Here is a 21,806-nt window from a genome sequence, read left to right on the forward strand (position 1 = left end):
AGTGCATTTCAAAATGGCGAGCAAGCATGCAGAACAGATTGTTCGTTTGCTTAGGCATCAGTGACAGCTGTCAGTGGCGTTGAGTGCTACTGTCCGCAATGAGTGCTCCCCCGGGAAGAAGGTGAATGCCTCTTGAACTGCAATGATATAGCAAGCCATTTTCCGGCTATTGCTCTCTATAGAATAAATCCGTGTCAGGAGAAGACAGATTAACGGTCCACTATCTTCGTAATCAATCGTAGACGAGAAAGTGGCCTACTTTTGGCGTTCGATGCGGTTCCGCAACACTTCAGTCTGCCAAAGACAGTAGTATAAATATAAATCGGCATTTACTTAAAGGCATCAGTAACTTACCGTTTCTGGCGAAGTTTCCACCATGAGGTCCTTTCAGATATTCATACTGTGTGCAGCGTTGTGTATCGTCTCCGGTAAGGATAATATTGAAGTTTGCCGGTAATCTACGATGATTCTTACTATATTTTGTTCGTCCATAATAGCTGATCCCATGCCGGAGGATGATGACGCAAACAACAATCGTGTTGTAGGTGGTACCGATGCTGCCCCTGGTTCAGCCCCGTACCAAGTGTCCCTCCAAGGATTGTTCGGCCATTCGTGCGGTGGTTCCATCATTGACCGCCAGTGGGTACTGACAGCTGCTCACTGCGTTCAAACCACCAGTCCGAAGCTGCTCAAGGTGCTGGTGGGCACAAATAAGCTCAAGTCTGGTGGCCAACGGTACGGTGTGGAAAAGTTTTTCATCCACAGCCGCTACAGCATTCCAGCGTTCCACAATGACATTGCCCTGGTGAAGCTCAAATCGACACTACAGTACAGTGATCTCGTACAACCGATTGTGTACTGGGAACGGGAGGTGCCGGAAAATGCCACCCTAAGGCTGACTGGCTGGGGACGGCTATCAGCAATCGGATCGATCCCAGACAATCTGCAAACGATTGATTTGAAGTACGTACCGTACGAGGAATGTAAGCGGCTGCACGATAACAGTCCCAACGTGGACATTGGGCATGTCTGCACGCTGACGAAGAAGGGAGAGGGTGCATGTAATGTGAGTAGCTTTCCTCTAGACGTTAAGATCCTGGTTGACGTAGCGATTGAAATTCTACCCATATTGCAGGGCGATTCCGGTGGACCGCTGGTGTACGAAGGAAAGCTGGTTGGCGTGGTGAACTTTGGTGTACCGTGCGCCAAGGGCTTTCCGGATGCTTATGCCCGGGTGTCATACTATCACGATTGGATTCGAACGACGATGGCTAATAACTCGTAGGCTTTCTTGGTGAATGTTTCGGTTACATCCAATAAACACTTCACACTATCACCACAACGAGTTGGGAGTTAAAATCAAACTCAGGGGTAATGTTTTAAGCTTCCGCCAGCAATATATCAGTGGATCAGCGTACTTAGTTATTGTCTGAGCCCTTGTGAAAGGGGGGTTTAAGACCTTCCTCAATATCTCCATCAGCCCCCTTTGCCATTAAAACCTAATCATGGCTGTCCCACGGTGAGGAAGACGCAGATTAACACCCTATTATCTCCACTATCAATCGTAGACGAGCAAGAGCACTGGACTCTGTCCGTTCGATGAGGTGGTTTAAGCATAGTTCACCTGCAACTAGTATAAATGCAAACCGTCGTTGCACAAAACTGGCATTAGTTACATACCACCGGTTCCGTTGAAGCTTTCATCATGAGGTCCTTCCAGATATTCATACTGTGCGTCACGTTGTGCATCACCATCTCCGGTAAGTGCAGGATTCTGCTACTGGCATTCAATTCCTCATACTCACCCATCAAACGTTCGACTCACAGCTCATCCTACAACCGAGGACGAGGAAGTACAGCATCGTGTTGTTGGTGGTGCCGATGCAGCGCCAGGTGCCTTCCCGTACCAGGTTTCACTCCAAGGATTGTTTGGACATTCGTGTGGAGGTGCAATCGTTGACCGCCAGTGGGTACTCACAGCAGCGCACTGTGTTCAGTTCTCAGTGCCGAAAGTGATGAAGGTGCTGGTCGGTACGACGCAACTCAACGCCGGTGGGCAACGGTACGGTGTGGAGAAGTTTTTCTCCCACAGTCGCTACAACCAACCGAAATTCCACAACGACATCGCACTGGTGAAGTTAAACGCGACGCTCGAGTACGGTGAGTTCGTGCAACCCATCGCATACTCCGAGCGGGAGCTGCCGGAAAATGCAACGCTTAGGATGACTGGTTGGGGATTGCTGTCGACGGTCGGGCCCCTCCCTACCAACCTTCAGACGATTGAATTGAAGTACGTACCGTACGAGGAATGTAGGCGGCTGCTCGAAGGCGACGTTGTCGACATCGGCCATTTGTGTACCTTGACGAAGGAAGGCGAAGGTGTTTGTTTTGTAAGTTGTGTGACCCATTTTTCGTGCCTCGGATTGAAGAGCAGCCTGTTTTCGTTCCCGTTTCAGGGTGATTCTGGTGGACCGCTTGCTTACGATGGCAAGCTGGTTGGTGTCGCTAACTTTGCCGTCCCATGCGCCAAAGGTTTCCCGGACGGGTTTGCCCGCGTGTCATACTATCACGATTGGATTCGAACGACGATGGCTAACAATTCATAGACGACACACGCTACATAATTCTTTCGTTCGCATCGATTTTAATTACTCATCATTGTGTGTGTGTGTGTGTGTGTGTGTGTGTGTTTGTTGCTTAAATAAAGACTTCCTACTATCTTCACGATCCTACCTAGTGGCTTTTAACAGTACGTACGCAGCACATCGACTGCTGTTACTGTTTGTGCGTCTCTACCCTTCTAGCAAGCAGCACACAGCCTAGAAAATATGTCGGCAAATCGGGCACGTCGATTTGTTGCTCGTGCTAAACCACCGGTACAGGCAGGGTCCGTGGAACTTTTTCCTGCACGTTTTGCAGGACAGTTTTGGCAGCTGGCAGGTGTCTTGATGGATAACGCTGTAGCACACGTAGCATTCCTCGACACCCTCAAACTTCCGATCCAAGTTGCGCTTCCACAGCGACAATCCATCGTTAATGGAGCCGTTCTGCAAAGAAAACCACAAAAAACAAAGCTCGAATTATTTAACCTCGAACAGTAAGGGCCTTTTTGAAGAATTTTACCTGATGAGTCAGAAAGATCGACAGTTGCATAACGACCTGGCGGGACTGCAGCCGACCTCCGATCTGTTTTCCACCTTCCACCGTTACCGCACCGAGCGGGAAATTGCTCGGCAACGTAATGTGCAGCTCGATCTTTGCCTCATCGATCGAATAGACCGCCATGACCTGTCGCAACGCGGAATGCACCTTGATCTGCATATTGTCCTGCCGATCCTTGCGATCGATCAGTGCCTGAAACTCTTCCTGACACAGCAAACCCGACACCGAGTTGGCCGTTATTTTGCTAACGATCGCCGAATAGCGATGATTCAATCCGTTAAACCATCGGCGCACGATGACGGGCAGGTGGCGAAGCGTTTGCGCGTACAGATGGCAGGCGTACCGTTCCAGCTTTGTGCTCGGATCTAGTAGGCGGAGAAACATATTGCTTATAGTTTAAACTCATAGTAGTCATCGTTTCGAAATTCTTAAACACAGTTCGATAGACACGTCCGGAAGCCATCTTTCGGTTTACACAGCATGGAAAATTCTTGTAAAGCGACCTGTTACGAGCTGTTTCCCGATGCACTTCCCGCATTCGACACAGTTCCATCGCTCGAAGCGGAGCTGCGGCAAGGTGCAAAGGAGCGATTGGCCAGCAAAAAGCTAATAGCACAACAAAAAGCGACCGAAAAACGGCACATTGTGCCTACCGTTACGAAGCTAATGTATCCAAGCCCACCAAAGTACCGAAAATGTCATCACAGCGATAACTTTGTGCTGGATCGGGAGGTGCTGAAACCAGACGATCATATTGCTTTCATTGCACGACCGAAAGAAGTGGTGAGCACGCCTACCAACTGTTAACAATTCTCACTTCCGGTTTAAAGGTCCGTTTTCTTGCTTCATCCCTTGCATAGCAACCCCGAAAGAGACCGTATTACATCCGGCACAAACTTTCCTCGGCAACGAATCGCATCAAAACATTAGCCAGACCCGGCACATCCCACGTTAAGGCCACACTCGAACACTATTCGACACAGCTATCGCCAAAGCAAGTGCAACACCTGCGCAGCCGCTTGGAACCGAAACCCTTCGTAACGATCGAGGAATCGATCGGGTACGCCCGGCAGCAGCGCTCGGATGATGCAATGTGGCGACGGCATATGGCAAGGCAGGAACGGAAATTACTTCACAAAATTCACCATTGGGAAATTGAAATACTGCGTGACACGATGGAAACCCTATCGAAAAGGCTAAGAGAGTTCTATCTCTCGCCAGCTGATCCCGTACCGCTAACGGAAGAAGCGGAACGCATTTCTCGGGAAGTGCTCGGCTGTATTTGTCGCTTCTTGGACGTACCCATTCCCGCCGGAAGTCGTAAGGACAGTGACGCGACGGGCAGCGATGTTATCGATGATTTCTACGTCGAGTTTTCGCAAAAAGTTGGACACTGGGTATGGAGAATGATGCAACAGACCGGGCTAACGTTCTGCAAACAAAAATCCTTCTCGTACGCAAGAACATCGGAATCGTTCATATCCGTCAATTCGAGTGTGTTTGAGCTACCGGCGGGTGGGGATGAAGTAGCTGTTGGGGAGGAACAGTTGGATCCACTGAGCATCCTCTCGCTGGAGCTTGTCCACGACTGTCTGGATGCGGCGGTCCTTACCGTGGAGCAGGGCATTTTTGAACGGCGCAACAGTGTGTGTATCGAAAGTGAGGTGAAAAGTGTAGTGAAGGAAGAAGAAATTCCAACAGAAGTGGGTGAAACTAGCGAAAAATGGAGTGAGCTGGATGGTTCGGATACCGTAACAGAACCAACGTTGGAAGCACTTGACGACGATCAAGTGACGGTTATAGAAAATATTCTAAACGATGAGACGGATGAAGAAACGACGGACCCGGTCGGGGCGGAAGAGCTAGAGGAAAATCCGCAGCAAACTTAAAGCGTACCACAACTTACTTTTGATCTGATTCCACTCCATGCTGGAAAACATTGCCTGCCCGTAAACGGCACACGAGTCCGGATTACGCAGCAATTCCGGTGGCATCAGCTTGAACAGTACTGGCAGGAGAAGCTGTAAAATAAAAATTTATTACCACTAATCCAAGCTGACTCGCTGACAGAAGCGTATGGGCGTAAAGTAGCTTACTTCTTCAAATTCATTGCGCGCGATCCAGGACGTGTAGATGGATCGTAACTCGGACGACGCTTTGGCACAGATACCGAGAATACAGTCCCACAGCAACAGATACGAAAGGCAGTGCGATCGAACTGCTCGCTGCTTCTCACGCTCTGCCGCGGACAGGGTCGCTTCCACGTCGGCCGGTTTGTAGTGGAAATCGGTCACAAAATCGGCCAGCAGATCGTCGTGGTATTGATCGAGCTGGAGCCTGAAACGCTGCAACAGATGCCAATCATCGTCGTCTGGCTGTTCGCCGGACTGCTGCTGCTGTTCGGATGCGTCAGATCGCTTGAGCAGCTGCTCCTGATCGCGTTGCACCAGTCCGGCCGACAGTGACTTTAGCATTGCGGTGGCCGCGTACCGGACCCGTTTATTCCAGTGGCGAACGTTGGTGAGTGCGAACGCAATCAGATCGTCCAGGGATGTGTTTGAGTCCACCTTATTGGCCTGAAGGGAGGGAATGGAATGGTTAATAGAAGGAAGGGTGGATATAGGCACTTGCTTTACTCACCTTAAAGACGTGGCTAAAATCGATCGCTTCCACGTATGAGCAGATGCTTTCGATAAAATAGTGATCCGATTTTCGTTGGCAATCTGAAATTGTATTAAAAAATTCATACGTATCATAAAAAGACCATGAAATAGAAGAAAAACGGCCACCGCACCTAACGCATTAACAATTCCAATAAATGCCTTCAGCAGCACCAGATTCACATCCTTCGCGAACACATTGTCCCACTCCTCGATCACGTTCGTCAGCAGGTCCGTGGAGCTTCGTGTTCGCTCGACGGCAAAGTACTGCATCAGCCCACTGAACAATCTGAACAGGGCAGCTACGAAGAGCGATATCTGTCGAACGAGAAAGCAGAACAAAATACATACTTCCCCCCATACCCGGTAATTACCGCTGCATTAACCTTACATTGTGCGTACGGTAGTGCGGGAAGCTTTTGGCGACGGAAAGCGTCCACGAACTAAGCGCGATGCGGATGAAATCCCACTTCGGGACGTCGAGCTCGGAGGGAAAATGGCGCAACACCACCGTTAGCACGTTTGCCACCTCCACGTCGAGGAAGAGCTTGTTTCCGTCGGTTTGTGCAAGATCGCTGAAGAACCACAGAAAAGAAAACAAAACGACAACCGACGCATTAATGCAAGCGAACCAAGCGCGGCCGAAGCACTTCGTCACTCACCAATTGTAGAGCAGCAGCTTGTTGGCCGCCTGTCTGGTGATGAGCTCGTGCAGCACAATCAAACAGTTGCCAATGATTTTCCTATCGTTCAGCTCGTTGTAGTTGGTGGAGAAATGGTTCTCTATCAGGCAGCGGGCGGCCGACAGCTTAACCATCAGGTCGAAATAGTTTTCGAACAGGTTCGGACCGATCGGAAGACATTTGGGTTTCATTTTGGCGCTTAAACACTGCCAACAAGCAATTCGAATTAGCGGTTGTTGAGCGGGGGTTTTGCGAATCGATAACCAACCTGCACAATGTTGATGTACGCCACCAGCTCCTCACTGTTGGTTGCAACGGTTGAAGCATCCTCGTAGAGCAGGACGGGCCCATTCTCCTCGTCCGCGTACTGGTCGATCGCAAACAGCGTGTTGAGACTCTTTGCCCACAGCATACCGTGCTCGTTCGCCAAGGCAAACAGTTTCTGCTTGAGCTCCTGCACGATGTCACGGCCTACGTTTCTTAGCAGCAGGGACAGCTTCTCCTGCACCGCGAGTATCAAACCCTCAACGATGGATTCAAGCTGAGCACAGAAATCAGAGGAATTTTATTATTATTGTATACAGCCATCAAAACGAACGCAAAATTCGTACCTGTTCCGTGCTGTACAGCACCGTATCCCCGACGGAGGCCAAATATATCACAGACAGTACCTTCTCGTAGATCAAATCCGACCACGAGTGCAGAATCCACAGCTCCTCGTTCGCATCGTCACTGCTCTCGCACACATCCATATCATCTTCCGCCGGCGGTTCATCAACATCCATTCCTTCACTGGACTCACTTTTCGTTGGCGTAAGCTTCGATTTGCAGGATAGCTTCAGCACAATGCCCACTGCGCAGAGTGCTCGCATGAGAGTATTGCTCATGTAAACTACAAACTGATCCTTCGACAGTGTTGGCGCGGTGTCGCACTTCGATTGCTGCGTAATGAGTCGTCCCTGCAGCAGCTCGATATATTCCGCCAGATGCGCTATCTCTTCCGTTTGCCCGCGCACCTCGGTCATTCGCTTTTCGAACAGTTGCTTCAACATGGCATCGATCTGTTGGTAGCGTTTCGGTTTGTCGTGTTTGCTCGATTCGGTGGCACAGGCAATTAATTTCGCCGCTATTTCGGTCACCTTCTCCAGCAGCATCAGTACGTCCTGCTCTTCATTCCGTGCGGCGGCAAGCGTGCACAGCCGATCATCGATCGTACCCATGCACCGTGTGATGAGTGTATCGTCCAGCTCAATGTCTTCTCCGGCAAGGGCATCCTGCCAAGCGGTCGTTGCTTCCCACAGTGTATCTTCCGACAGCTGCTCGGTGACTACATGATGCACGCTAAACTCGAACAGCGTACAGAACAGCGTGCGGTGCAATTCCGTGAGCCTGGCGTCACCGCATATGACGGGCATTATTTGTGCGAGAAAGCTTATACACCCATCGTGCAGCTCCGGCTTTGATGCGTCCTGTGTCGGGTTCGTGACGGTTTGGATGATTTTCCGGCACGTTTCCGGATCGATCAGTATTTCACCGTTGCTCGCTACGAAGAAGCATTTCTGAAGCAGAATCATATTGTCTTTCGTGTTACCGCTGGCGACGCCGACAGCACATTCGATGATGTTGCTGGCTACTTCGGGCTGTGAAAGGAACAGCCTGATGTTCGGCTCCTGGCATAGGGGATGGCTAAGGGCGCGCAGGATGATCCAGCTTTGCACGGTTTTGTTCGACATCTGAAATGAGAAGAGGAGAACAGAAAAAAAACATAATGAATGATTAAATTTTCGATAAGTGGAAAAAGAAAGTTCTTGGGAAATTTAATAGTTTGAGGGAAAACTCTACAGATTCAATGGGCCAACAAATTTTGCAAAACAATTTAAAATTATTGTAGACTAAAATTACTATCCTTAGTAAATATGAAAGAGTGCATTTAAGAATTCTAGCTATGTTTATGGGGTAGGATCCGAGACTCCTTTCGGGGTTCTCACAGACTCTCCTACCCAACTTCCTATTCCGTAACGTCCGCGTCGTACAGAGCGGTAACTTGCCCCACCGCCTATCCAATCTTGGGTACACAGGCTTGTCCCAACCCCTTCGGCGGATGGTGGTGCAAGGCTGAACAGGAGGGGGGTGGGCAGACCGGGCAAGAACAACACCAGACACCAGGCACCGACGCCCAAACAGGGAGATAGGCTGGAATGCAGCAACTATGCAGGGGTATTGCGGCGTTGAATACCGCCTACAAGATCGACCGCCTTCATAATCCTACAACATCAACAAGTCCTATTCGCTGAGAAGATAATCGCAAACTATCAGAGAGGATTCCGAAACGGAATATCGACCACTGACCAGAGATCTTCACGATGCGGCAAATCTTGGAGAGCGGAGCAGAAGCTCCACTCCTACCATCTCTTCATTGATTATAAAGCCGCCTATGACAGCATAGCCAGGGTAAAACTGTACGGCGCAATGAGCTCTTTTGGAATCCCGGCCAAGCTTACCAGGCTTGTAAGAATGACAATGGCCATACATCACATGCCAGGTGAAGGTGGATGGAAAACTCTCAGGGCCCTTTGCTACCACCAAGGGCTTACGCCAGGGAGATGGGCTCGCCTGTCTCCTCTTCAATCTGGCGCTAGAGAGAGCCATCCGTGACTCAGAGGTGGAAGCTTTGGGGACCATCTTTTGCAAGTCAATCCTGGTCCTGGCATACGCTGATGACATAGACTTAATTGGTTTAAGGCTCTCCTATGTAGCAGAAGCTTATCAAAGGATCGAGCGTGCGGCACAGAACCTCGGGTTGGAGATTAACGAGGCGAACACCAAAATGATGGTGGCAGGGGTACGCAGGGGTGATGTACAGATAGGTGACCGCACCTTCGAAGGTGTCCAACACTTCACCTATCTGGGGTCAAAAGTCAGCACCGACAACAACATTGATGTTGAGTTACACAGCGCACGGGTGCTGGCTGCCAACCGGTCATACTACAGCCTGAGGAAACTTCTCCACTCTAAATACCTATTGCGACGGACAATGCTGGGACTGTACAGAACGTTTATAGTCCCAGTACTCACATACGCCTCTGAGACATGGACTCTGTCCAAAACTGACGAAGCCCTCTTTGCCGCGTTTGAGAGGAAGATGCTCAGAAGGATTTTTGTCCCCGTATGTGTGGAAGGACAATAGAGGAGCCGCTACAACGACGAGCTGTACGATGATCTCTCCATCGTGCAGCGAATTAGACTCGCCAGGCTCCGGTGGGCTGGTCACGTGATGAGAATGACACCGGACGACCTAGCCCGTAAAGTCCTTTTAGGCCGTCCACACGGACAGAGCAGGCATGGTAGGCCCACATTGAGATGACTTCGTTGCGTTTATAGCAACTTTTTTATAAACACTTTGGACACTTCCGAAGAAGTATGATATTTAATTTACTCGGAAAATAATTTTCATTTGAAGTTAAAAAATAATTAACAAAAATGCTTTTCAAAAAAGTGTTGACTATTTTTCTTTTATCTTTAAACCGCAATCGTGCATTTATTCAGCAACTGTTTAAAAAGGCATCCAAATATACTTCACGCCATGGGGAACCCTCCTTATAAGGTCACTAATGGCAACGAAAATAACACCCAACAGGGGGACATCATCCGCGCAAAAAGGGCATCGCTCGCACCACCCTTCGTCAAGCAAAACTTTAATGCTTTCGAAACAATGCTGAAAGCTGGGCCCCCTTTTTGCAGCCAAACAGTTGCCAGTATTGAACATTGTGTACCGTGCTAGCATGCCTGCGATAAAAGGACATGTCAAGCACTGCATGAATGGAACTACTTAGCGTGCGAATGGTACTTTAACCTAAACAAACCAGCGGTAAACGTGTATGTCTGCATTTTGGCAAGACATTCCACTGCAATCGCTACACCGGAATGTCACAAAGCACATGGCACGCGATGCCCTAAAGGTGAATAGACTCTCGGTAACGCCGGTGCAATAAATTGTCCCTTTTTGCGCGAAGCACCGTGACATAAATCTATGAACCATTGCCACGCGTTCAGCAAACGAGCTGATTGAAATGTACATCACCTACCTTTATCCATTTGTTTAGCAGCGCTAACCGTTCCTCGGCGCTGAGATATTTGTACAGGATCATGACCAACTCTACGACGTATTCCGACTGTAGCTTGGCGTCCTGCAACCACCTGGCAAACGTATCGAACAGACACTTGATGTTTTCGCTGTCGTGCGCCAAAAACACAAACAGTTCCCGGCACTGGAACGCCCGCACAAGATACTCCAGCTGCAGTATGTAGCCTTCGTCGCGATCGACACTGATCTTCGCAATGTACAGCTGACAGATGCGATAAACGAGCAGCTGCAGCTGATTCTCGAACCGATTCGCATGATCGCCGGTCGTTAGCGGACAGGCTTCACCATCCACCGCATCCGTGCTTGGATTTTCGACGGCAAATTTCACCCGTTTGTGCGACGTTCGACGTAGGTTCTGTACCAGCTCGACGTGTGAGTCGGTTATGCTCGCCGCATTATCCTTGCAGTGGACGCTCTCCTTCACGACGCCGTACAATCGCTCCCAGAACGTCTCGAGCAGCCGGACGTACAGCTTGTGGGTGGCACTATGTTGGCACCAGTGATCGAGCAAGTTGGCCATACTCTGGAACACATACTTGCCTTGCGCGGCTTCGCTCGTAATGCACCAGGCAATCACCCCGATTAGATGCTGATCGAGCAGGTGCAGACAAAAATCTTCCCGTGCCGATTCGAGCATCGTTTCGTCGCGCAGTGCCTGCAACACCACGTACTGGAAGGCTTCGTAGTATGCCTGCGAAACGGCGGTAACATCCGCTCGACTCGACTGCACCGCTTGCAGCCCTTCGTTCATGCTCTCGAAGAAGTGGTGGTAAAATTTGGCCAGCCGTTCGTCGCCGAGCACCTCGCGCGTAAATCCCGACACGAGCGGAAGCATGTGGGGATAGACGCAGGCAGCATTTCCTGCACCACCACTTTTCAGCAGCTTCCACAGCTTCGGAAACACGGCCTTATCGAAGTTTAGATGGGTGTGCCAGCCGGTTAGATTGGCCTGGATCAGTACAATCGAGCTCCACACGTGCGTCACAACCGTCGGGTCGGTTTCGTCCAGGAATTGGAACACACTGGTCGTTATCTGCGCCTGGTGCTGCTCCACCAGAAACGGTGCGTACTGCAACAGTGCGGAAATGACCTCGAACCAGGCGGATCGAATGGCGGCCGTTTTGTGCTTGTGATACGTCCAGAATTTAGGATTCTCGAGCAGCTTTGCATTCTTGTCGGCCGATTTCTTCAAACTCTCCGGAGGAATTCGGCTCAGGTAGAGCGCATAGCCCCGCAAGCTAGATATGAGCACACGCTGGTACTTGTTTTCACACTCTTCCGGCGTATGCGACCTGAAACGGGGGGTTGCAATTGAAAGTATCGATTTAATAAGAGTAATCCTCCCGCTCGACGGGGCTTCGTTCACTTACTTCGGATTGCTAAGTGTGATGGCCGTGTGGATGGTAAGGTTTTTCGTGTAATACTCCAGAATTTCGCTCTCACAAAACACAAACACGTCGCTCACCTTGCCCGGCGGGAATGCACTGTTGAACGAATTTAGCGCTGCACTGGCGGCCGGACCGTACGTATCGTACTGCGACGAAATCCAGGCCGGAGCGAGCTGCTTCAGGAAGGGTGCAATTTCCTTTCCAGCACGGCTAACGATTGCCGCCTGCGCTTGCTGCGTTGCTTCACGCACCCGGTGTTCCGCATCGGTCGACAGATTAACGAACAGCCGGGGCCAAAACGGCAGTACCGCTTTCACGACGTCCAGCTCGACCGTGTTCATCAGCTCGGTAAACTCGACCAACGCTTTCTTCTTGGTGGTTGGATCTTTCTTCAGCATCTTGCGCAACACGATCTGCAGCGTATCGTCCAGGTTGGGGTCCATCTCGCTCTCGGCGCTGTGGTTTGCATCGATCTGTACGAACCCGGGCACAACCGGCATGCTCGTGCTGTCCAGTGCGGCGAACCCGAACAGCGTCGGCACGGATGTACCGAGCAGTTCCGCACTGCGGCCACTGCTCGAAGGCTACCGGGAGGAAAGCCCATTTCGATGGAAAATCGATTAGCGCGAGTGGTGAAATTGATCCATAGGCGGAACGCCACAGCGATGGCCATGCATCCATGTACACGTCAACTACGGGGACCACCACATCCCGGGGAGATACGGAAGACGAGACTTACCTTGGTGTTACCTTTCGTACGCTTCCCACCCATTTTGAGGGATGTTTTTCGATGTTTATGCGAATTGCGAACGGTGCGCTGGGCTGAGCAGTAAAGGGCAGCAGTTATATTTGTGCCTCCCGTTGGATCACACGATTAATCTCGACCAAGTTGGCCACTACGATATGATTCCAACACGATACGCGCGCACACACGCACACACACGCCTGTCAAACACTACTACGGCGCCAATACGGATCAGAGGTAAACACAAAACACCTAACCTCGTTTTTTGTCAACAGTTTGTGTGGGACTTTCTACACTTTCAAGCACTAAATGCTTACATAAACCACTTAGAAAAATGGGTTATTTCCCTTTTTACACTGAACTTTCCTTCGAGCTCGTATTTTGCTCCTGCTCCAGCTCAGAACGGCGTTTGACGTTTCACCTGGCGCTGTGTCAAACATATGTGACATGTTTACGTTTTTTTTCTGCGAGGGACAACTGTCAAACTGCTGTCACATGGAGTACCGCAAACAAAAAGCACGTTGTTTTGTTTTCCGCGTGTGTTGATCGGTTGGAAAAAGGCTTCGAAATGGCTAAATTACTCGCTTACTATAATCTGTGTCCGATTAATAATGTTGACGATTTCCTTGGCTTGTCGCGCGATGTTGATCCGGGTTGTGTTATCAACACGCTCGGTCGAAATATCATACTGGTCGTGAAGGTAAGCTCTCGGAACCGAGGGAACACAGCGGTGTTTGTATGTCGCCCCCTGTTCAACTCGATTTCTTATCCTTTTAGCTAAGCAATCAGAGACAGATCCGAAGCTGGACCGTGCTGGACCGTCTCAGCAGTAAGGTGGTGTACGATTTTCGATCCGAACGGTACGTCGGTGTTTTCGGAGGGAAATTTATACGGTGCTGGAGCCAAGATCACAACGATATCAACACGGTGAGGAAGGTGAAGCTGTATCGCTCCGTACTGGACCTGTTCTCGCTGCCAAACGGTCAAACGTTGTTGCTGTACACCGATGGAAGCTGCGAATCGCTCGAGAGTGCACTGGAAACGCGAAAACAAAGCAAAGCGAATCCGACCGACGGTACAGGGGCGGTACAGAACGTGAATCCAAAAACGCACACAATCCGTGACGTGCAGGTACTGGTGCTGGACAATGGAACACCGCTGCTGACGTACTTTGTGCGGAAGGAGGACGATGGTTCGCTGGAGCTTCACTATGCGCTGCTAAATCCGGGCGATTTAAAGCTGCAGAAAGGGTTCGAAAAGATTGCACTGCAACGGATCGGTGATGATATCAAGCTCGCGAGCAGTTGCATCGTGGATGGCAGTGATGGACCCTCGCTGTTGACTATTTGTAAGTTGCGATATTGGCATATCAGCTTCGGCTATACTAATTGATACATTTTTGTTTTGTCTTTGCCACCAGGGTCTGATAGTCGCATCTTCAACCTGCAGCTTTCCCTCGGCCAATCGCCCAAGCGCGAGGAAGGTGTGGGCAACGTTATCGAAATGGTACAAACGCTCAACGTGAAGCAACCACTTTCGATGACCTGCATCGGCAAGGACTACGTTGCGTTCTATGCGAACAACAAAAACCAGGACGGTGCCATACTGGTCCTGTTCAACGTACAGTTCAAAGTGTTTCAGGCGAAACAGTTCTTCAAGGTGTACTTTGCGTCGTCTCGCTTTTGGGTGGTGGAAAGCAACATTCTGCTCGCGTTCGGCCAGATGCTTGCGGTGGTGCCGTTTAAGATAAGCAAGAAGCAACTTTCGGACATGATCGGGAGCCAGCAAACGTTCGACCTAACGCACACGGTCGACGACGAAAGCATTAACGAGGAGTGCGAGTTTCTGGACACATACTCGTTTAGCGAGTCAATGACCGAAAAGGCGAAGCAAGGTGGAGTGTTTGGCGAGAGTGACGAAAAGGACGAGGAAGACGGCGATACGGGTGGCAAGCCATCGTGCCCCCGGTTGTTCAGTGAATTCGAATTTGACGAAGCACTTCGTGAGGCTTACCGCGAATCGTTGCCGGTCGATGTGGTGGAGTGTGACTCGCTGCCGGAGGATATGGTACAGATAAAACTGTTCAACAATGCCGATTATACGCTGGGACCGTTGATTTTGAGCGAAAAGTTTGAAATTATTCTAGAAGAGCTGGAACGTAGCGGATACTCGGAGGTGGAAATTAGTGACCGTATTGTGCCGGTGCTAGTGCAGGGAAAGCTTACCGTGGATCTAGCCAAGTGTCTCAAGCGCTACTCAGTCATCTCGGAACGGACGATCGTTAAAGCGCTTAAGTACGCACTGTCTCTACCCATTCCCGAGCACGACGAAGAACAGGAGACCGAGCAGGAAACGGTGGAGGTACCGAAAAAGCTTGAAGCGGAGCTACCCAATCAAGACATCATCGTAGAAGCGCAAGCCAACCACCCGTCCCATCGCGATCTACTAAATGTGGTGCTTTCGTGCAGTTTTAACCGTAAACCGATGACGCAGTACATCCGGAAGGAGCTAGATTTTAGCTCCGTGACGGTGCTGATGCAGCATCTAGAGCATCTACTGCTGGATCCATCGGCAACGCTTACCGAAACGCTTCACAACGGTGATACGTTCGATAGTGATGAGCAGACGGTCAGCTGGATCATGGTACTGCTCGACTCTCACTACCAACAGTTTATCCTCTCGACGGAGGACACGTTGCGCGCCCAGTTGCAACGGATGCTGGACATCGTCCATACACATATGGAATGTTTGCATGAGCTCCAAACGCTAGCTCCTTCCTTGCGCCGCATGATACAGCGTAAAACGAACAAATCGGCACGCGATCCTAGCCAGTGGTACAACGTTGAATCGATTACGCTATACTAGATACGAGCAGAGGCAGAGACAGAGAGTGTGTATCCATAGTTGTCCTTGTATAGGGGACGGAAGAATAAAACAGCCACCGCTGAACCATCTACGTGTTGGTGCCGATAAGCCTTAAAACGCTGTTTACATAGCTTGTGTTGTGTATTTACACGATGGATTAATCCTTCTGCTAGGGCCTAAACAAAATTCACACTTTAAACGTTCGTTACAGATTGAAACAGCACAGCCATACGGGAAGCTTATTTTTTCTTCGACTCAGCTGCCACCGATGCTTCGTCCTCGGCACGGGCCTTCTCGTTGTATTCCTTGTGCCAGTCGAGGTTCATCTTGGCGACGGATTCTCCGCGCTCCTGCGCCTTCTTGCCGCTAATCACCATCACGATGCACCCGATCGCGGTAGCAATCATCATGTAGTTGGCAATCTTGATGCGCACCTGATTGCGAACACGCTCCATCTTTTCCTGGCTACAGTGGAACAGAATCAGTATGCCATTAAAATACCCTCCTAGGCATATTTAATTCTAGAGCGATCGTCACTTACCTAACAAAGTTAGGAACATCTTCGATGCTTTTGTACCGCTTGGTAAACACCAGCATACGTTTCTCCAGCGCATTCGGTGAGTGGGTGTGTGTGCTGATGGTCGAACCATTACTGCCGGATCCTGTGGGAGAAGGCTTCGGTTGCTGTGGCTTTTGCTCGACCTGGGAACAGAGCGATCGACCGGTGGTGGTGCTACGTGATCGTAGCAGCGTCGCCGATCGCGAAACGCCAGACGATGTACGTGCAATTTCGCATGCTGTGCGTAAGTAATTCATCCTACGTGCGTAGAAAAAGGAAAGAGCTCCGTGACGGTGCTGATGCAGCATCTAGAGCATCTACTGCTGGATCCATCGGCAACGCTTACCGAAACGCTTCACAACGGTGATACGTTCGATAGTGATGAGCAGACGGTCAGCTGGATCATGGTACTGCTCGACTCTCACTACCAACAGTTTATCCTCTCGACGGAGGACACGTTGCGCGCCCAGTTGCAACGGATGCTGGACATCGTCCATACACATATGGAATGTTTGCATGAGCTCCAAACGCTAGCTCCTTCCTTGCGCCGCATGATACAGCGTAAAACGAACAAATCGGCACGCGATCCTAGCCAGTGGTACAACGTTGAATCGATTACGCTATACTAGATACGAGCAGAGGCAGAGACAGAGAGTGTGTATCCATAGTTGTCCTTGTATAGGGGACGGAAGAATAAAACAGCCACCGCTGAACCATCTACGTGTTGGTGCCGATAAGCCTTAAAACGCTGTTTACATAGCTTGTGTTGTGTATTTACACGATGGATTAATCCTTCTGCTAGGGCCTAAACAAAATTCACACTTTAAACGTTCGTTACAGATTGAAACAGCACAGCCATACGGGAAGCTTATTTTTTCTTCGACTCAGCTGCCACCGATGCTTCGTCCTCGGCACGGGCCTTCTCGTTGTATTCCTTGTGCCAGTCGAGGTTCATCTTGGCGACGGATTCTCCGCGCTCCTGCGCCTTCTTGCCGCTAATCACCATCACGATGCACCCGATCGCGGTAGCAATCATCATGTAGTTGGCAATCTTGATGCGCACCTGATTGCGAACACGCTCCATCTTTTCCTGGCTACAGTGGAACAGAATCAGTATGCCATTAAAATACCCTCCTAGGCATATTTAATTCTAGAGCGATCGTCACTTACCTAACAAAGTTAGGAACATCTTCGATGCTTTTGTACCGCTTGGTAAACACCAGCATACGTTTCTCCAGCGCATTCGGTGAGTGGGTGTGTGTGCTGATGGTCGAACCATTACTGCCGGATCCTGTGGGAGAAGGCTTCGGTTGCTGTGGCTTTTGCTCGACCTGGGAACAGAGCGATCGACCGGTGGTGGTGCTACGTGATCGTAGCAGCGTCGCCGATCGCGAAACGCCAGACGATGTACGTGCAATTTCGCATGCTGTGCGTAAGTAATTCATCCTACGTGCGTAGAAAAAGGAAAGAGGGAAAAAGAAAGAAGCATATCATAAAACCGGTCCCGGTGTTTTGAGTGAGATGGATGGATGATCGGAGTGCAACATAGATTATGGATTGCACACTCGATGCAAGGGCTAAACTTTTAATTCATCTCGGTTTACAGAAACAAGTGAAGTTAGGTGAAATAAGATGAATTAATGTTTTTAATTGAAATAAAAAAAGATAAACATAAACTGAGCAAGACCACAACAAGATTACACAATACTTACGCGAAATGAAAAACACAGAGTCCTGTATGGTTTTTACGATTGAATTTGATTGAGAACGTTTGGCACACACAAACAGCTCCACAAGTATACTTACTTTTGAGAAAATGATCAGGAATTTCGTCCTGATGCGCTATTTATTTGGAGAGAGAAATGGTATCAATCGCTGGGAATCCCTTCCCCCACCAACAAACAATTCGCTACAACAGCAACAAACAGCTGAGCGAACTGTCATGGCGCTGTACACACTAGCAATGTCATTGCCGATCAAAATCATTTGTTAAAAAAAATGAATTTACAATGAAAAAATTTTAATTTTACAATGATTTACAGAGTAAAAATTTTGCGTGGCCCTGCCTTGAATCTTGAATTTGTAATTCCTAGATTCAATTATTTCGATGGTATTTCAACAATTCCACATACAAACGCTTGACCGCTAGCTTCAACGCTTCACGAAACGCTTCAGAGCAATTTGACAGCTTCCACCGCGGCCTGTGTTTGTTTACGTTTTTGGGCTCCCGGTGCGTACGTCGAACACGCTACAGTGCAAGAAGCGTACAAAACCGTTTTAATATAAGCTTTATCTGCAAACCTGCTCCAACAACTCTTTCTATTAGCCATCTACCGCGTTAGTGTGCAAACAATGGTGGATAAAATTGATCCCGACAAGGAGCAGCACGCTGCGGAATATGGCGTACTGCAGGGCGACCTCGTGTTTATCCGCAACAACGAAAACCTCATGCAAGCCATTGACCAGATCCAGCAAACGCTGGCAAACGTGACCCGTGAAAACGAACATTACGCCAATTTTACGCTGGAAGAAAAGATTCGATTCGATTCGCTGTGTGCGTTCTGTGTAAATGCTCTGTTCTGGATGCACGAGAAGCTGCTCGGTCGCCCAAACACGGTTATGGTAAGTGCGAACTGATAGTTGCATGAAGACGGTATGCTAACAGTGCTACTTTGTGTTACTTCCTACAGGATGACATCAAATCGGATCTCGACCGTGTGCGGGAAGCGATGAAACGGTTAGAGATGGTACACGATAATCTAACCAAACGGCCACAGCTAGACAAGCCCGCTGCAAAACGATTCATCCGGGCCGGGCTCTATGATTCCAACGAGCAGGCGAGCGATGCACCACCGACCAAGAAGAAACGGGAGAAGAAAACGGAAGCAGAATGACCCGGGTACATGTAGGGCGAAGAGAAATTGCATTTATGAGCGACAAGTGCAATGGGCAGGATTTTTCTTTGAAATCTTGGAGCGTAATATACTTTACTAATAAGGGCTAATCGTTTCGTTGAACGATCGTAAGGCGATCTTGAATTGATTTGTTATGAGAAATAAGGACTAGAAGAAAATTCTAGTTAACTATAACAAGTGAGAAACAGTCTTGCAATACCATTAATACAATTTAAAAACGTTATAAATTCAAATTAAATCCCTATACGTATAATCCAACATCACACCCCGAGTGCTCTTCGCGAGAACAAGACCATTAAATAGTAAATCCTCCAAACCCAGTTTCCCTGCCACTAACGAATGCAGCAGCTACAAAGACTTGTCCAAAATAACCAAAAAGCTATCCTCATTCATCACAAAAATCATTGTAACTGATGGAGGTGACCGTTAACGGAACGACACGCTCCAATAGATCCGAAGTATTTGTAGGATGGTTCAGGGATTTGGGCAGCAAATATCCCACAAAAATGAACGTAGAGAAGGAGGTTTAGTCACATTTCATTCGGGTTCAGAAATGAATTGCGATTGAATCGCTCACTGTACACTGTAACGGAACAGCACGGAACACGCAACACTATCAACAACAATGTCTAATGGCGACGCCTGCGAAATACGACGTGATCCTGTCGCCGGCAGCAGCGACAGGAGATAAAACAGCGCTCGGTGAACAGAAAACTTTCCCATCTGTGCGCGGACATGTTTTGCTGCGTGTTATCCGGGTTCAGCCCGCCAGCGGATCCAACGCCAACGACGGCATACGAGCTCAGGAAATAAATTTAAAGTAAATGGACCTCACACCATGTCTTTGCACTCGCCCGATAGTGGGGTGGTAGGAGCGGAAGAAATAGTAATAATAAATGTTAGAAAATAGTGGCGAATAACGGTACAACTTATAATAAATATGGGAAAGATTTGGGAAAATGTGAGCTAAGAAAATTGAAAAAAAAAATAATAAAAAAAACACTAACAGAAGCAATTTAAGAAAATGAAGAAAATGCAATAAAAAATAACAAAAAACGAAAACATTCAATAAGAAATAAAAGAAATATGAAAGATGTAAAACAAAAAGTAAGAATAAGAAAAGTTAATTGAAAACTAGAAATAAAAATTAAATTTATAGGAAGAAACAAACGATTTATCTTTGAATTTCCTGTGGCAGTGCTCGCTAGCAGTAATCAACATTTCCCACTGACCACAGCACGCATCGCATCGAATAAATCGCAACCGAACCAACAGTGCGTACTCCCGTGCTGGAAGGAGGCTCTGGCACGAGGCGCACAAGAAAATATGCGCCTCCATGCAGCAGTAAAAGCCATGCATTATGTAAGGGTTGGAGGCCACACGTTTGTGTGTACCTCGGTTCGTAGTACTGTTCGCTATTTTTTCTGCCTTGCCTGATGCCTCTGCTAGAACGTATCCCGGAAGTTGGTGATGATGCCTCGGTACAGTGGATAGTTTCAAGTGCATGGTTTATGGTTGTGCTTTCCATACTACCAAACCCTATCTGCAACGGCTGGCTCGTCTACACAACACATCTCGTTCTTCGAGTAATACACTTTCTTGCCCAACGCACTGTGGCGATCCCCGGTCTCGGAACGATGATACGACGCACCATCAGCATGCTACACATTGTGTCACGGAATGGGTGTTTGGTTTGGAAGTGTGTGCAGGCAACAACAAAAAATCTACTGCTAGAAGAAGAATGGCATACAGATATGCTGTACCACACAATCTACCAGTCGCCGCTGCTAGCATTCCTCCTTTTGCCCCATTAAGGCTGTGGCGCACTCGGTCTGTAGCTGACGAAGTGTAACCATTACCAGCGCCATTGCAGACGGTAGTTAGGTTTGTGATCGTTAATAGATTTTTGGAAACCAGGCCTTTGTGGGCTGTTCGGAAGCCGTTACGCCCGGCACCAGACATGCCACACCGTATGGCACGTGTACGTGATGCAGTGGGTGTTGTTTGGTTTGTAAACGTAGGAGCAAGATTGAATAAAAAAAAGTTGGAGCCGAAACTAACTAGGCTGGAATTAATTTGAACTTGAAAAAGTGCCGCATCAAGCAGAGGCAATGCTTGGGTTTTTTGTTGCGAAGACAGTTTTGTGCTGCAATGAGAGAAAAAAATGCTGTTTCAAATGATGAATTTTTAACTCAATTTTTTGTAATAAAAGGGATAAACTATCAATAGATAATCTCATAGAAATATTAAAAGAGTTTTCTAAGTTCAAATCATTGTGGAAATATTGACAGAATGTTCAAAAACAAGTTGAAGGACAGCTAAGCTCATATTATGTGTATACGCCAAAATGTAGGCAATGCGCAATACAGTACGAATTTAAATATCGTATTTTAGCGAGTATAAAGACCCCTTTTTCGCTCAAAAATGACCATCAAGGGGGTCGTTTTAGACGGGGAGTTACTTTCTTGCCGACTTTAAGTTCATATCTATCTATTTTTTTTTGTATTATAACTGTGTAATTATTTCTTACACACTATCAACGTTGTATGTTTTGTCTTATCTTTCGAATGTGTTTAGAGCTTTTTCATATGCCATATTCTTATAGACCTTTTTTCTTATAAGCCTAATATATACTACTAATAAAACCAGCCCCCGTAAATCCAGTAAATCGGATACAGGCCAACA

The 21,806-nt window shown here is 48.5% G+C and overlaps 7 protein-coding genes across 10 annotated transcripts; 5 read left to right on the top strand and 2 right to left on the bottom strand.

Annotated features, from left to right (window-relative positions):
* The first annotated feature begins 185 nt into the window (after positions 1-185).
* LOC118516348 (chymotrypsin-2-like) lies at positions 186-2,724 on the top strand. The gene is made up of 5 exons (XM_036062163.1): positions 186-428; positions 498-1,066; positions 1,136-1,760; positions 1,828-2,390; positions 2,457-2,724. The coding sequence occupies exons 1-3, from the start codon at positions 377-379 to the stop codon at positions 1,283-1,285; spliced, it is 771 nt and encodes a 256-aa protein (XP_035918056.1). The 5' UTR covers positions 186-376; the 3' UTR covers positions 1,286-1,760; positions 1,828-2,390; positions 2,457-2,724.
* Positions 1,706-2,606, top strand: LOC118516340 (chymotrypsin-1-like). The gene is made up of 3 exons (XM_036062151.1): positions 1,706-1,760; positions 1,828-2,390; positions 2,457-2,606. The coding sequence occupies exons 1-3, from the start codon at positions 1,706-1,708 to the stop codon at positions 2,604-2,606; spliced, it is 768 nt and encodes a 255-aa protein (XP_035918044.1).
* Positions 2,457-13,192, bottom strand: LOC118516342 (E3 ubiquitin-protein ligase listerin-like). The gene is made up of 13 exons (XM_036062154.1): positions 12,777-13,192; positions 12,020-12,621; positions 10,591-11,941; positions 7,117-8,238; positions 6,774-7,046; positions 6,485-6,711; positions 6,214-6,397; positions 5,957-6,140; positions 5,803-5,885; positions 5,259-5,738; positions 5,069-5,183; positions 3,124-3,527; positions 2,457-3,047 (listed from the first exon to the last, which is right to left on the bottom strand). The coding sequence occupies exons 1-13, from the start codon at positions 12,807-12,809 to the stop codon at positions 2,820-2,822; spliced, it is 5,286 nt and encodes a 1,761-aa protein (XP_035918047.1). The 5' UTR covers positions 12,810-13,192; the 3' UTR covers positions 2,457-2,819.
* LOC118516346 lies at positions 3,599-5,206 on the top strand. Its single transcript, XM_036062158.1, has 2 exons — positions 3,599-3,945; positions 4,023-5,206. The coding sequence occupies exons 1-2, from the start codon at positions 3,643-3,645 to the stop codon at positions 5,049-5,051; spliced, it is 1,332 nt and encodes a 443-aa protein (XP_035918051.1). The 5' UTR covers positions 3,599-3,642; the 3' UTR covers positions 5,052-5,206.
* Positions 13,193-13,262: 70 nt separating the features above from the next.
* LOC118516343 (nucleolar protein 11-like) lies at positions 13,263-15,773 on the top strand. The gene is made up of 3 exons (XM_036062155.1): positions 13,263-13,482; positions 13,560-14,130; positions 14,203-15,773. The coding sequence occupies exons 1-3, from the start codon at positions 13,351-13,353 to the stop codon at positions 15,645-15,647; spliced, it is 2,148 nt and encodes a 715-aa protein (XP_035918048.1). The 5' UTR covers positions 13,263-13,350; the 3' UTR covers positions 15,648-15,773.
* Positions 15,770-18,152, bottom strand: LOC118516349 (UPF0389 protein CG9231-like). 4 transcript variants are annotated; one of them, XM_036062166.1, is made up of 5 exons: positions 18,013-18,122; positions 17,919-17,940; positions 17,377-17,652; positions 16,189-17,300; positions 15,770-16,112 (listed from the first exon to the last, which is right to left on the bottom strand). In XM_036062166.1, exons 4-5 carry the CDS (start codon positions 16,512-16,514, stop codon positions 15,887-15,889), a joined length of 552 nt encoding a protein of 183 aa, XP_035918059.1. In that variant the 5' UTR covers positions 16,515-17,300; positions 17,377-17,652; positions 17,919-17,940; positions 18,013-18,122; the 3' UTR covers positions 15,770-15,886. The 4 variants fall into 4 exon arrangements, with proteins under 4 accessions (XP_035918059.1, XP_035918058.1, XP_035918057.1 ...); XM_036062165.1 differs by lacking the exon at positions 17,919-17,940 and having other exon boundaries at positions 18,013-18,152; XM_036062164.1 differs by having other exon boundaries at positions 15,890-16,112; positions 17,919-18,145.
* A 237-nt stretch (positions 18,153-18,389) lies between these two features.
* LOC118516339 lies at positions 18,390-20,112 on the top strand. Its single transcript, XM_036062150.1, has 2 exons — positions 18,390-18,828; positions 18,897-20,112. Exons 1-2 carry the CDS (start codon positions 18,559-18,561, stop codon positions 19,098-19,100), a joined length of 474 nt encoding a protein of 157 aa, XP_035918043.1. The 5' UTR covers positions 18,390-18,558; the 3' UTR covers positions 19,101-20,112.
* The last annotated feature ends 1,694 nt before the right edge of the window (positions 20,113-21,806 follow it).

Source organism: Anopheles stephensi, unplaced genomic scaffold, assembly GCF_013141755.1.
Source record: "Anopheles stephensi strain Indian unplaced genomic scaffold, UCI_ANSTEP_V1.0 ucontig281, whole genome shotgun sequence".
Classification (NCBI taxonomy): domain Eukaryota; kingdom Metazoa; phylum Arthropoda; class Insecta; order Diptera; family Culicidae; genus Anopheles; species Anopheles stephensi.

Coding starts and splice junctions, on each gene's coding strand:
- LOC118516346 (XM_036062158.1), top strand. CDS start 3,643: ATGGAAAATTCTTGTAAAGCGACCTGTTACGAGCTGTTTCCCGATGCA. Junction 3,946..4,022: donor TTGCACGACCGAAAGAAGTG/GTGAGCACGCCT, acceptor TCCCTTGCATAG/CAACCCCGAAAGAGACCGTA.
- LOC118516340 (XM_036062151.1), top strand. CDS start 1,706: ATGAGGTCCTTCCAGATATTCATACTGTGCGTCACGTTGTGCATCACC. Junction 1,761..1,827: donor GTTGTGCATCACCATCTCCG/GTAAGTGCAGGA, acceptor TTCGACTCACAG/CTCATCCTACAACCGAGGAC. Junction 2,391..2,456: donor AAGGCGAAGGTGTTTGTTTT/GTAAGTTGTGTG, acceptor TTCCCGTTTCAG/GGTGATTCTGGTGGACCGCT.
- LOC118516342 (XM_036062154.1), bottom strand. CDS start 12,809: ATGGGTGGGAAGCGTACGAAAGGTAACACCAAG. Junction 11,942..12,019: donor ATCACACTTAGCAATCCGAA/GTAAGTGAACGA, acceptor CCCCCGTTTCAG/GTCGCATACGCCGGAAGAGT. Junction 6,141..6,213: donor CGCACTACCGTACGCACAAT/GTAAGGTTAATG, acceptor CTCGTTCGACAG/ATATCGCTCTTCGTAGCTGC.
- LOC118516339 (XM_036062150.1), top strand. CDS start 18,559: ATGGTGGATAAAATTGATCCCGACAAGGAGCAGCACGCTGCGGAATAT. Junction 18,829..18,896: donor GTCGCCCAAACACGGTTATG/GTAAGTGCGAAC, acceptor TACTTCCTACAG/GATGACATCAAATCGGATCT.
- LOC118516343 (XM_036062155.1), top strand. CDS start 13,351: ATGGCTAAATTACTCGCTTACTATAATCTGTGTCCGATTAATAATGTT. Junction 13,483..13,559: donor ATATCATACTGGTCGTGAAG/GTAAGCTCTCGG, acceptor TTATCCTTTTAG/CTAAGCAATCAGAGACAGAT. Junction 14,131..14,202: donor ACCCTCGCTGTTGACTATTT/GTAAGTTGCGAT, acceptor CTTTGCCACCAG/GGTCTGATAGTCGCATCTTC.
- LOC118516349 (XM_036062166.1), bottom strand. CDS start 16,514: ATGCTGCATCAGCACCGTCACGGAGCTCTTTCCTTTTTCTACGCACGT. Junction 16,113..16,188: donor GATGTTCCTAACTTTGTTAG/GTAAGTGACGAT, acceptor GTTCCACTGTAG/CCAGGAAAAGATGGAGCGTG.
- LOC118516348 (XM_036062163.1), top strand. CDS start 377: ATGAGGTCCTTTCAGATATTCATACTGTGTGCAGCGTTGTGTATCGTC. Junction 429..497: donor AGCGTTGTGTATCGTCTCCG/GTAAGGATAATA, acceptor CGTCCATAATAG/CTGATCCCATGCCGGAGGAT. Junction 1,067..1,135: donor AGGGAGAGGGTGCATGTAAT/GTGAGTAGCTTT, acceptor CCCATATTGCAG/GGCGATTCCGGTGGACCGCT.